The 12,771-nt window shown below is 40.8% G+C and overlaps 1 protein-coding gene and 1 long non-coding RNA gene across 2 annotated transcripts; one reads left to right on the forward strand and one right to left on the reverse strand.

Annotated features, from left to right (window-relative positions):
• Nucleotides 1-1,290: 1,290 nt before the first annotated feature.
• On the reverse strand, nt 1,291-3,095 carry LOC120561748 (C-type lectin domain family 4 member G-like). Its single transcript, XM_039804981.1, has 7 exons — nt 3,032-3,095; nt 2,853-2,924; nt 2,592-2,681; nt 2,261-2,500; nt 2,003-2,163; nt 1,743-1,855; nt 1,291-1,666 (listed from the first exon to the last, which is right to left on the reverse strand). Exons 1-7 carry the CDS (start codon nt 3,057-3,059, stop codon nt 1,543-1,545), a joined length of 828 nt encoding a protein of 275 aa, XP_039660915.1. The 5' UTR covers nt 3,060-3,095; the 3' UTR covers nt 1,291-1,542.
• A 1,544-nt stretch (nt 3,096-4,639) lies between these two features.
• On the forward strand, nt 4,640-7,344 carry LOC120561758. The gene is made up of 3 exons (XR_005639641.1): nt 4,640-4,825; nt 6,649-6,931; nt 7,028-7,344. It is a non-coding gene; the product is annotated as an uncharacterized LOC120561758 (long non-coding RNA).
• Nucleotides 7,345-12,771: the final 5,427 nt, after the last annotated feature.

Below are 12,771 nucleotides of genomic sequence, written 5' to 3' on the forward strand. Positions count from 1 at the left end.
GCCCCTCTAGTGAACCTAACCTCAGTGGATCTAAAATTTATAAAATCACATAGTGGAGGAGGTGCTAAGCCATGTCTAATTTTATAAATTAAACAGATATTTTTGAATTTAATGAGATTATCCCAGGTAAGTAACTGATATTTCCTCAGAATACTACAGTGGTGGTAATGGTATGGTTTTTTGTCCAGTATTTTTAATGCTTGTTTGTATAGTATTTCTAATTGTTTATTGTTGTAGAGTGGGTATTGGACCAGCTTATTAAACAATATGTTATGTGGGATAAAATCATAGAGAAGAAATATAATTTAGCAGCTTCTGTTGAAAGAAAGTCTCTAATGAATCTGAAGTTTGCTAGACTGAACTTAATCCTATTACTAACTTTCTTAATGTGAGTTTTGAAGTTGAGGTTTGAGTCTACATGTAATCCTAAATATTTATATTCTGTAACGACCTGTAATCTTTGTCCAAATATTAAAATCTTGGGTTTAATAATTATATTGTTTTTTGAAAAGTACATGGCAACTGTTTTAGATATGTTCAATTGCAGACAGGATTCTGTGAACTCTACTCCATAGTATGACAAAAATAGGTTTTAAGATTAGTAATGTTTACCCCAAAGTGACTCTACCTGTATTATGTAAACCATCAGACAATTGTTGCCTTTTTTAGGTGGCAGGAGTTTTTCTGCAATTTTCTCTCGCAACTTCATTGCAACAAAAATACAAAAGACATCGCAACTTGTATCGGATTTTTTAAAAAGGCTCCTGCAAAGTTAGGCATTTTGGGCCGCAACAATCTCAAAAAAAGTCCGCGAAATCCTGGAGGGACTGAATAATGTACAGATTTTTATGCATTTTATCATACAACGGCTTGGAAAATAGTGCATATGTCTGCTGCCAAAACTGGAGAAAAAAATCTCCCTGGGGGAACATGCTCCCGGTCTCCCCTGGCTCTTGTCTGAGGTTGAATGTTTACAACTTCTGGCTACGCCCCTGGTGACAGAGACAACAATACTGTTACATTATGTTATGTCATGTTACATTATTTCATGTCATGTTAAAGAGTCTGACAGCCATCGAAACAAAGGATGACTTGATCAAAGCCTACTGATATTTTCAATAAGCAATATGTAAGACAAAGACAATACCAACAATGTGCAGCAACATTTTTATTCAAAGTAATGACTAAATCATGAATTTGCTTCTTAATAGGCAAATAGCTTACACTAATTTGTCACCTCTACATATCAATATTCAGGAAACAAATGCTTTAAGAAAAGTTTGTTGGGAACATTCTGTTGAGAACAAGTGATGCAGCGCCCCCTGCTGCAACAATTAAACATTTTAAACGACAAGAGGAAACAGGAAACTTTAAGGAGGTTGTTCCCTTTCATCACTCTGATAAAAAAAAAACTTTAATCACTGCATCTCTAACAAAGATGCAGAGAGAAACACACAGAGCACAAACACACATTTGATATTTAGAAGCCAGTTGATATTATCATGCAGAGTATCCAGTTACCGTCTAATGTGAATACAGTGTTTAAACAGATAAAGCCTTCATTTTGCAGAGCCATCGTTTTTTCTCAGCACAGTTCACTGATCTCCATCCGCCGTCCAGGGCAGAAATTACACACTGACCAGCAGTAGGTGGTTGTGTCCAGAAGCTGAGGGAAGAACATGATGTTTGGATCAAGGCTGATAGATTTTATGATTCAAAGTGTTTAGGAATGTGTCTCTTACCTTATAGTTGGATCACTTCCATCAATCCACTTCCATCTCCCACCTTCAGCTCTCAGGCCAATCCAGTATCCATCAGTTCCTGAACTACCCCGGCTGTATTTACTGATTATGCCCTGACGAGACAGAAAAAGTTATGAGATCTTTAAACACTATACCTAAAAACACACACTGTGATCAAGAGACTCACATTGTTCAGACCAACAGAAAATATATTTCAATTTCAGAAGTTTATCATCAAAATTCCACAGTTTTCTTATTACCTGTTCCTCTTGAGTATAAACAGCCAAATGTGAACCCTTTCCTCTGCAGTCTTCTTCAGCTTCTTCCCAGGTTTTCCGATCACGATACTTAACGTCATGAACCTCATAGCAGCTGGGCCCGGTGAGTTCCCAGCCCTCCTGACAAGCTTTACACCGTCTCCCTGAAACAACAGAGACCAACCAATAAACAAAATTACTGCATTGTGATACTATTATTATTGGTTATTATTGGATCTAATTAATAGGATCTGAACCTACTTTCTTTTCCTTTGGGGTTGACGTTGAGTTTATTCCAGTTTGTTACTGCTGTCAGATTGTCGTAGTCCCTCCTCAACTTCTCATTGTCTGAGCTCAGTTTGTCGTTGAGGTTTGTCAGGTGCTGAATGGCAGCCAGAAGAGTCTCGTTGTCTTTGGATAAATTCAGATGCTGCATCAGTGTCTCCAGCTGCTGGATTTCTGCCGTCAGCTTGGCGTCGTTTTTAGAAATGACAGAAGTAACTAAAGTGACAGACAGAAGATGGTGTTGAAAAATGTGAACCTGTCCTTTAAATAAGGACTACCATCAACAAGCTAAGACAGTGGTACTCACAGTGGATAAGAAGGCCCATGATGACTAACAGTATCAGCCAACACACTGCTATCAGTGGAAAAGACCGAGTGAAGAAGCGAGACCTCTGGTCTGAGAGAAAAAGAAGAACTCAGTTGAGTTAATGATGTTGATTTGAAGTACTACAGAAAAAAAGGAGCTGAGCTTTTAAACACTCATGTTTTTAATCTTCATCATTATCACATTTTTAAAAACATTTTTGATAAACCTCATGTTTAACAATTTTAAATGTGTGAAATGTACCTGGAGGGGCTGCCACTTTATCCACAGTCCAGGCTGGTGCATGGAAGTAGTTATCTTCTTCTTTTATTTCCTCTGAAACATAAACATAAAACACAAATGTAGACAACATTGTGGTACATAGATATATATAGTAGATAATGTCTTACATGCAGACACATAAACAGAATATGTTAAAGTACCAATTTCCTCCTGTAGTCTTCTGTTCATCCTGAACAAATGTTTAAAGTCCTGCTGCAGTCTTGTATGAGAGCTGTTAGGAGGCCGTCTGGTCTGCTGTGATGGTCTTTACTGGACTTCTACTTCAAGGTTTTTTTCATCATTTCGGCAGCCAATAAGAACATGTTGTTGTGAACAGGAAGTGTGGTGTTGGGCAATACTGTCTGCAGTGTCTCTTATGATACAAGAACAGGGGCAAACTAAATCAAAAATGTACAGGCTCTAGTGGCCTAAGATAAAAATGTGTTAACCCAAATGTTTGATAATATCATGGCTGTGAATTTGGTCATTTTAAAAGTATTTGCTATCTATGTGTTGTCATTGTGTCATCATGCTTCAAAAGCATCATTATGAAAAATAATAATGCAACATACTGTTACTAATTTGTGGCCATGAAATGCTAATTTCTTTACACTAAATAGAATTTTGTGGCAACAACGTAGCCCAACTATAATGTGGGCATGTTCTGGCTCTTTTGGCACACTTCCCAGTAAACACATTGCCTCGACGTTGGCTTATTGGCGATGTAATCAAAATGCGTTGGGAGGATGTTGCATATGGATTGTTTGCTCACTGGGCCAACGTCGGAGACGTCGCCCTGCAGTGTTTCAGCCACGTGTAGCTGCTCTTTCCATGACCTAAATTAACAACGTATGCTGATATTTACAGTAGGCCTAGACATCGTCCAGATGTCTTCTTTACGAGAAAGAGCAATACAGTTGCAACAGCAAAAGAACAAGAGCAGGCATGGCAGAAAATTGCTGACCGAGTCAATGCGTGAGTATTAATTTAAAACAACCGCTAAAAACAACACTACCTCGCTCTACTCTCAACCTGACTGATAGACGCACTTTCTCTGGTTAAAATTATGACAACAACCACTAAAACTCACAGTCCTCTCTAACTGACAGCCACCCTTTCTTGGCTTAAAGGTATGGTTCGGAGTAGTTTCACCATAGGGTCCTTTGCACCATGACCTTGAGTTAAACACCCCCCCAGAAGCTTTTGTCCCTTGGTCTAACATTGGTCGAGTTAGTGCTATCAGCCGAATGGCTTAGTGCAGGCGCTAATTGAACCAAAGGTGTATCTCGTAAATTACCCCACTAATAATGCCCGGAATGGTACCAAACTTCTACAGTAGTACAAGTAGGTTCTATACTCATAAAACGAGGCACTGGAAATTTATTGAGTACACCAGGAGTTTATTTAAATAACACTTGCCTGATGGCTTCTACTCTCTGCTGCTACCGGCAGTAAGACAAGTGCTTAGGTATCGTCTACAAACACCGGAAAGAGATACAACAAAAATATTTTTATTAATTTAACTTATTTTTCAAAGGTAAGCGCTGCAGTACTGTCAGGTTTACATGGACTTTCAGTTGGTTTTCATGGACTTTCAGTTAGTTGTCATGGACTTTCAGTTTGTTTTCCCATTCACCGTCATCAGCACTCATCACTCACACCTGCACTTCATTATGCCATGTCATCAGTTCACCACCTGCACCTCATCAGTCCACCATCTTTATAAGTAGCACAGGCACATTCACTCCTGTTCTGGTCTCGATTGTATGTTAATGTCATGACACTTGGACTCGCTCTCAGTAAACTACTTGTACCTGTCGGAGTGCTGCCTGTAGACCTGCTCTCTGTTCCTCCTGTTGGATTTTGTGTAATAAAGCTCAACTTCACTCACCTCCAGTCTGACTCCTACTCCTTCCGTGACAAGTACAACTAGCAGGAGAAAAGTAATAATTAAGGTAAGTTTGGAGACACTACCTTATTTAATCATTATATTAATAAACAATGTCTCACAAAGCTAGTTCAGTGTAACTCTGAGTCAGAGTTACACTGAACTAGCTTTGTGAAACCACAGAGGCGTCATTAGGCCTGGACATCCCCAAATGTTTTATAAATAGCCCCAGATCTCTCGCTCTCTTTTTTTCTTTTCTTTCCAAAAATAAGTAATAGAATTAAAAAAACAAACAGAATGGCACATGCAAATTACTAAACTAAGTATTTTAGAACTTGCAGTTCTTATATTTATTTTGTAGAACTCATAGTAGAACTGTGACTTTGTCCAGTTTATTTTCTGAGGCGAATAGAACGAGCAGCTACGTGCGGGGTCCGACCATCATGCCATATTTGTTGCTATCACCTAGCAACCGTCTCTAAGTGAGGAAAGCTGTGAAAGGTGTATTTTTGGAGGAATCATAGCGAAATGAGTCGAATACATTGATGCCATCAACACAAAGTTTAGGAGTGCAATACTAATGATTTTGTTTCCGTGACGTTTCCAGTCCATGGTTCAGACTCAAACACACGGAGTTCTGAAGCAGACCTGTGCATCGCTTAGTGTCCAAAATAGTGTAAAAATAGAGATGGGCAGCACGCCTTCCGTGGTCTGGGCAGCTTCAAGTTTATAATGGACACGCCCTGCTGTGGGCATGCTGCGGCAGTTGTGTCTGGTTTGTGCTCCGTGTGTTTCTGTCTATAGGCCTACTTATGGTTTTCCACCTCCAATGTAGAGCAGCATACAGCCACTAGTCCAGTCATTTTAAGCCAAAATGGGGGACAACCTAGGACACATTGCAACAGAAGCAAACTCAACAGATTTTGTATCGTCAAGTAGGGGGAAAAAAAGCCCCAAAGAATCCCATTAGGGGAAAGTTTCGAAAAAGACCCAAATAGCCCATTCGTACGCCTATTCATTCTTTTTCTCATGTGAGTAGGCTGCGGTGGAAGTTTTTTCTCGTTAGCAGCAGGAGTGTGTATCAAAACCACAAGATGAGACAAAATAAAGACTATTTGAGAATGAAACCAAAGTTTGGTCTTTGAGTATTTACATTGCAACACTCTGCAAATGCAGAGAAAAGAAGTACACAAGTACCACGGCACATCTGTAAAAGTCTTCTATCTGACCTAAGTTCAGCACATCTTTATACCAGAAACTCAGTTACAGGCCACCCCTCTGCAAGATATCTTTAGCAGGCTGAAACTTGAAAAAAACACCATAAACGGTCAAATGTTTTACAACCTTCCCTTCTGCTCCTGTTCCTTACATTAGCCTAAACACCTGTTTATCTCAGAAGACAGAAAGAGACACGGTTCACATGTTATGGCCTTTTTCACCTTATCTGCTAAAAGTAAACAGAATGAGGGACTGAGGTCCTCAACAAAAATAACTTCAGCTAGACTCAAGGTTTATGATTTGAGCTCTTTCACTTGGAGGGAAAGAGTCTTCACAAAATGTATGAATAGAAGATAATCTTGTAGAATATTAAACAATCATGTTAAAATAAAAGTTTGCCATTACATGGCTACATTTTGTAACCATTAGATATCACCATGCAAATTACTGAGTTGATTACTTGCATCAAGACAAACAAAAAATGTAGTAAAAGTTTTTTGAAATTGTTAACATGAGCAAACGGTGCATAATAATGCATGCATTTAATTTTACTGAAATTCTGATTTCTGCTATAGTTTATTGTTTTGTATCTTGTGTACTTCATTGCTGCTGTGACAATATCAATATTTCATCCATCTGCCTGGGGGTTAATAAGTGTATTTTATCTTACAGATGGACTTTGTCCTATGGAGTGGGGATGGCACAAGTGTGGCGAGGGATTTGTGCCAATTAAGACAACCCTACCTCCTGCTCCCGAGAAGCTAATGAAGGTCATAAGGTGTAGCTGCCAGTCTGACTGCAGCACCCTGAGATGCAGTTGTTAAAAAAAACAAAAAAAAAAAACACAATATAGAATGCACCCGGCCAGTGGACACTGCAGGGGGGCGAGCTGCACAAACTCAATGCAGATGGCCTGTGATGAGAATGAAGATGAGATTTTCTATTAGTGCATTGTGTACGTAATTTGATTGTTTGATCCAGCCACTTTTTATTTTACCTACCTTTTTGTCTTTTGCATTCTCCTTACCCATGTCTTCTGTTCTTCCCTCAGACTCATCCTCCAGAAACAGTCCCACAGACCCAGCCCCAAATCCCATCTCTGCAATAATTAATGAAGGCTGGTTTAAAGTACTTCTTCCTGCCTCTATGTTTTAATGCTCATGGGTAGCCTAAATAGGTTCCATTCAGACCTTAACATTAAGTCTTTTACGGTTATGTCAAGATTCAACAAGACCTTTTCACCTGGCTATACCCAATGTTTAGATCTGTTGTGGTATTTATGGAATTAGCACATACATAATTAGATTATGCACCATTTGCCTATGTTAACAATTTCAAAATACTTGTAATACATTTTGTTTGTCTTGATGTAAGTAATCAACTCAGTAATTTTCATGGTGATATCTAAAAGGTTAAATTTGTTACCCTATTCAAGTGAGAAAAAGAATGAATAGGCGTATGAATAGGCTATATTTGGGTCTTTTTTGAAACTTTCCCTTAATGGGATTCTTTGGGGCTTTTTTATTTCCTTACTCAGGACATATTGAGGATACAAAACCAGTTGCGTTTGCTTCTGTTGCAATTTGTCCTTCCTTTTTTCATAAAATAACTGGTGTCATATTCCAGGGAATTGGAAGACCCAAAAGCAGAGAGCAAAACGCAGAGTAGACAAGGGTTTAAGGAACTTGATTTATTTAAAGAAAAGCAGAGCTCATACCACGGAGTCCAAAATGCAGCAGGGGAAAAAACAAAGGGAGTCCTGAGAGCAGCAGGCAAAAACTGGGTCCAGAATAAATAACAAACAAAAGAACAGGCTATCGTAAAACAAAAGTAAACCAGAAACCGAAACTACTGACCAAAAAACTACACGGATGAAAAGACAGAACTGAACAGGATTAGGAACTGTCACGCTGACACAGTACAGAAACAAACCCACACACAAACACGATGATCTGACAACAAAGGGAACGCAGAAACTAAATACAAAGGGTAATTGAGAAAACAAGGAACAGGTGACACTAGGGCTGGGGAACAGGTGCAACACAAAAGGAGTGGCAGAGTAATCAAAAAAGGTGGGAAAACACAGGAAGTAAAACTAAACAAAACAGACTATCAAAATAAAACAGGAAACAGAAATACACACAATCCACAGAATACACAATCAGAACAGGAAAACGGAAACCTACAATCCTCACAGAAACCTACGCATAAACAACCAACGGTAAATACAGGAAACATATATACAAACAGGCAACAGAAATATAAACAACCCCAACAGAAATATCCACAACCACAACAGTACCCTCTCCTCAAGGACAGATACCTGAGGCCTGTTCCAGAAAGCAGGTTTAGTGAAAACTCTGAGTTGGTTAACCCTGAGTTGAGGGAAACTGTGTTTTCCGTTCCAGAAAGAGAGGTACCTTAACCTCAGTCAGTTACTATGGTAACTGAGTCTGTGAACCTAACCTGGTCGGGAGCAGGTTTTCTTTAAGAAACCTCGAGTTTCTCTCATTCTCCTCCCTCTCAGAGGGAGGGGAAACTCATTTCCTCATTCATTCAGTCTGTATCAGGCGCATTTTAATGCAGTTTGTTATCTGCATGAATAAAAAAACGTATTGGTTTATGTTAGGCAGACCAGAAAATGTTTTTTTTTCTCAAACATGTCATGTCCTTTTGTCGACGATCCCGTTGATGAAAAAGCTGTATTAATTCAGAGTTTACGGCGGGAGATGATATTGAGTCCCGACTAGATGTTTTTTCATTTCCACATAACCGATTTGAGTGGTATTTTTTATCAGTCTATTAGATATGTAGATACCTTATCCTTCCACTAGTTCAACATCGTGGACAGGCTTTAACATCCCAGCAGATTCTTTGTGTCGCATTACGTTTTTTGCAAACGGCAGTTTTCTTTATAACAGCAGCGGATCATACTGTAATAGTAAAGCCACTGTATGTAGAGCCATCAGAAAAGTGTGATCGCTCTGAAACGTTTTTTAAATGTGTTATGTTCCCTGGACACAAACCAGTGAGAGACATTAAAAAGAAATAAATGATTATACTTATAGTTCTGTTAATGATCATGGTGCTGCAGCCTCAGAATGGGAATAGTATGGTTTACTTTTTCGCCCGCAGGATTGCACCTGAATAAAATTATAGGTGTAGCCTACAATTCCAGTTTTCACCAGTAGCCTAATATAAGTTAATTGTGATTAAATATGAAATTAATAGCCTACACTGTTAATGCGTACGCATTGACTCCAGCAGCAATTTTCTCCCACACCAATTCTCTCTCTTTTGCAAACGAAATGCATGTTCAAACTCGCTGTTTGTGCGCATGAGTATTTCCGCCACCCGTTTGTTTGTGGTTGTTACCATGGTGAATCGTAGAATCATGGCTCCATTCATACTGCCTTATGTGCACGCGCGTAACCCTGAGTGAACCTACTCCGAGTTGATTGAACCAACTCAAATCAGCTGTTCTGGAACCGAAAACTCAGAGTTTCCCATCTCAGGGTAAATCAACTCAGATTTCAGGGTTAGACTCAGAGTTTGTTAAACCTCCTACCTGGAACGGGCCTCAGACGTCCAAAAAACTAAAAGTCAACCCAGGGAGGGCGGAGGGAGACCGGAGGAGGAATGACCAAAAAAGGTCAAAAAACAAAAACTTTTCAGTGTTTCTCTTGATTCAATGAAAAAACTGACTAAGTTGACCAAAATATTCTTCTTTAAAACCATTTATGTTTAAGTTGTTTACAATCCAGCCACAAAAATACCTTAAAACATAATGACTTATTTTGAAAAAGTGTCCCCATATAAAAGAAATACAATGCAAAATGCAATTAAAATGTCTGTGCAACTTGAACAGGGCCCTTACATAACAAGATGCGTTTAGCAACTTAGCCATTGTTTAAATTCACCTACCCTGTTAGCTGCTAGCTGCCATCTGGGATGAGTGAGTGTGTTCAGCCAGGCTTCGGTAATAATCATCACAAAGCAGTTCCGTGTGTATTAGTAGCATATATATATATATCCATTTTGTGTGTGATCCATCTGGCGTTGTTGAGTAGGAGTCTTGTCAGTGTCCCCAGAGTCCCAGCTGACTAGCAGCCTCCCAGAGTCCCGGCTGACTAGCAGCCTCCCTGAACCCCGGCTGACTGGCAGCCTCCCTGAACCCCGGCTGGCATCCAGCCTCCCTGAACCCCGGCTGGCGTCCAGCCTCCCTGGCTGCGGGCGACTGGTCAGCTGGGCTGGAGATCGCCAACAAGGTAATAGGAACCATAACAGACAACAAGGCAACAGGATCAGGAGTCGGCTGGACCACCGACAAAACATGAGGAGCAGGAGGTGGCCGGACCGCCGACAAAACACGGGGGGCAGGAGTCGGCCGGCAAAGTCTCTGGGGCGCCAGGGAACAGCAAAGTCTCTGGGGCGCCAGAGACCGGCCAAGTCTCTGGTGTGCCGGAGACCAGCAAAAACACTGGGGTCCCGAAACCCCGCAAAGTCACTGGGTTGCCCGAAAGCAAACTCTCTGGGAGGTCAGTCGACGAAGAGTCTGGGAAGTCGGTCGACGAAGACTATGGGAGGTCGGTCGACAAAGACTCTGGGAGGTCGGTCATCGAAGACTCTGGGAGGTCAGTCATCGAAGACTCTGGAAGAGCGGTCATCGAAGACTCTGGAAGAGCGGTCATCAAAGACTCTGGATGGCTGGATGTCAGCTGAGGCTCTGGATGGCTGGCCGTCAGCTGAGACTCTGGAGAACTGGTCATCTCAGGCTCAGGACCGCTGGACAGTGAGGACTCTGGGCTGAAGAGAGGTTGAAGGAGGAGGAGCACTGTGGACTGTTTGTGTTAAGTCCTTATTGCAGCCCCTGTGGCATATTATGGATATTATTGGCATTATTGTGTTTGTGTAAAAAACGTCAATCATTGTTGCTGGCTATCTACAATTTTATTGGTGGTATTTGGCTTATCAAACAGGCTGCAATCGCACTTTGAGCATGCTCCGCTGGCTTCCAGTCTGTTTTAGGATTGAATAAAGGTTTGTATAATTGTTTTCAGGATCTTAACTGGGTTGTCACTTTCTTTTTATCAGGGTTACATGTTCACACACGCCTGTCAATGCACTGAGGTCTTTCAATAGATGTCCTCGTTGTGCCAAGATCCAGGTTAGACCACTAAGGTGACCGAGCCTTTGCAATGACAGTACTGAACCTTTGAAATAGTTTTCCTATTAATTTAAGAACAGCTCAGACCTTTGACACGTCGAGTCCTTGCTTGAGACCCTATATGTATTCACTGGCTTTCAATTCAAGTTGAGCTTGATACCTTGACCTTTTTCTACTGTTGGTTATTTTGTATTGTATTTTGTGTATTGTTTGTCTTGATCTCTCAGATTTTTGGTGCTTTTTCAGCACTTTGGTCACCTGTGGTTGTTTTTAATGGTTGTGTTATATAAATGACTTGAACTAAACTGAATTGGCCTACGTCTCACCTAGCTGGGCATGCACATGTCGTGAAGGCCTGTATTTTATCGGTTGCACGGAACTCTCAAACCTTCCTCGTAGTAGGCTACTGTACGTGTGATGCTGCATGCATTTCACGGATGTCTGGCTATCGGGTAGGTGATTCATGGAACCAGTGATTGGTCTGGTTTCATAATCACGGTGTTTTCTCACTTTTCGGTCGTGGCTGTCTTCGGCAGTGGGTCAGGCTTCATTCACCGTGCGTAGACTCACTCATGACTTATCAAACCCAGCTTGATAGAAGCATCATGGTCACGTGACCTTACTGTATCATGGTTGTCTCGACCCCTTCTTCCATCGCTTTTTATCGTGATTGCAGTTTCTTATGTCTGATCTTCTAATTCATTGTTCCTAGATATCTGCCGATGCCTGCTAAGTTTATCACAGCTTCAGCCCTTTCCGCAGGGTTTGGGGGATATTTTCAAGGGCAGTGGCTTACTGGCCACAGGCCTTCCACTTTCTCATCTGCTGTTTTCATTGCACTTTATGAAATTTACCCGTTGCTATAGCTTGCCGCGTCTGGGGCTGTCTATGGACCGGAAGTGGATTTCTGTCATGGGTGATAATCAGAGTGTTGTTGACATTAATAATAGAGGGCGCTCTTCACGTAGCCTACAATATAATGCCTTTGATGAAGCATCACCTGGTTAGCAGTCACTCACAATTTTATTATTACTGCTCGCTACACCCTAGGCATTATAACTCTGTGGCTAATGCTTGTCACTTTTTTATTACAGACCATTTGGAGCATCTGCCCGTAGTAGTAGTGCTTCCTTCTCTCACAGAGTTGGCTATTTATTAAATCAAAATCCTTTTTATTCTCATTAGACTTGGCTAGGCCTTTTATGAGGAAGGGCTTAGCTGTGTCCACTCTGAAAACGTATTGAGTTTCTAATGGTATCCCCTTTAACCTTTTCTCATGATTATTGCCTGTCTATCGTCATGGCGAGGATAGACTCACAGTACTGTCCATTTAAATCTATTGATTGAATATTTGTCATGTAGGCCACACCCTCTCACCTCTATTTCTTATTCCTGGGTTTTCCTTATGCATAGTTGTTGGTTTAATCAGCATTTGAAATAGTCCCCATATAGCTAATATGTCACCCCAGCATTATTCAGGGCATTCATTTAGGATGGGGGCTGCTACGACTGATGCTAGTCAGGGCGTATCCAATACTTCTCTACAACAGCTTGGTCGATGGTTATCCTCTGCATATGCATCCTACATCATCGGATGTCGCTAACATTCTCGAACCAGAGATCCCTGA

Source organism: Perca fluviatilis, chromosome 7 (assembly GCF_010015445.1).
Source record: "Perca fluviatilis chromosome 7, GENO_Pfluv_1.0, whole genome shotgun sequence".
NCBI classification, from domain to species: Eukaryota; Metazoa; Chordata; class Actinopteri; order Perciformes; family Percidae; genus Perca; species Perca fluviatilis.

Bases quoted from the DNA above. Each gene is read 5' to 3' on its own strand.
- LOC120561748 (XM_039804981.1), bottom strand. From the start codon at position 3,059: ATGAACAGAAGACTACAGGAGGAAATTG. The intron at 2,164-2,260 runs GTAGGTTCAGAT...CTGTTGTTTCAG, and splicing joins CAACCCCAAAGGAAAAGAAA to GGAGACGGTGTAAAGCTTGT. The intron at 1,667-1,742 runs GTAAGAGACACA...TTCTTCCCTCAG, and splicing joins GGAAGTGATCCAACTATAAG to CTTCTGGACACAACCACCTA.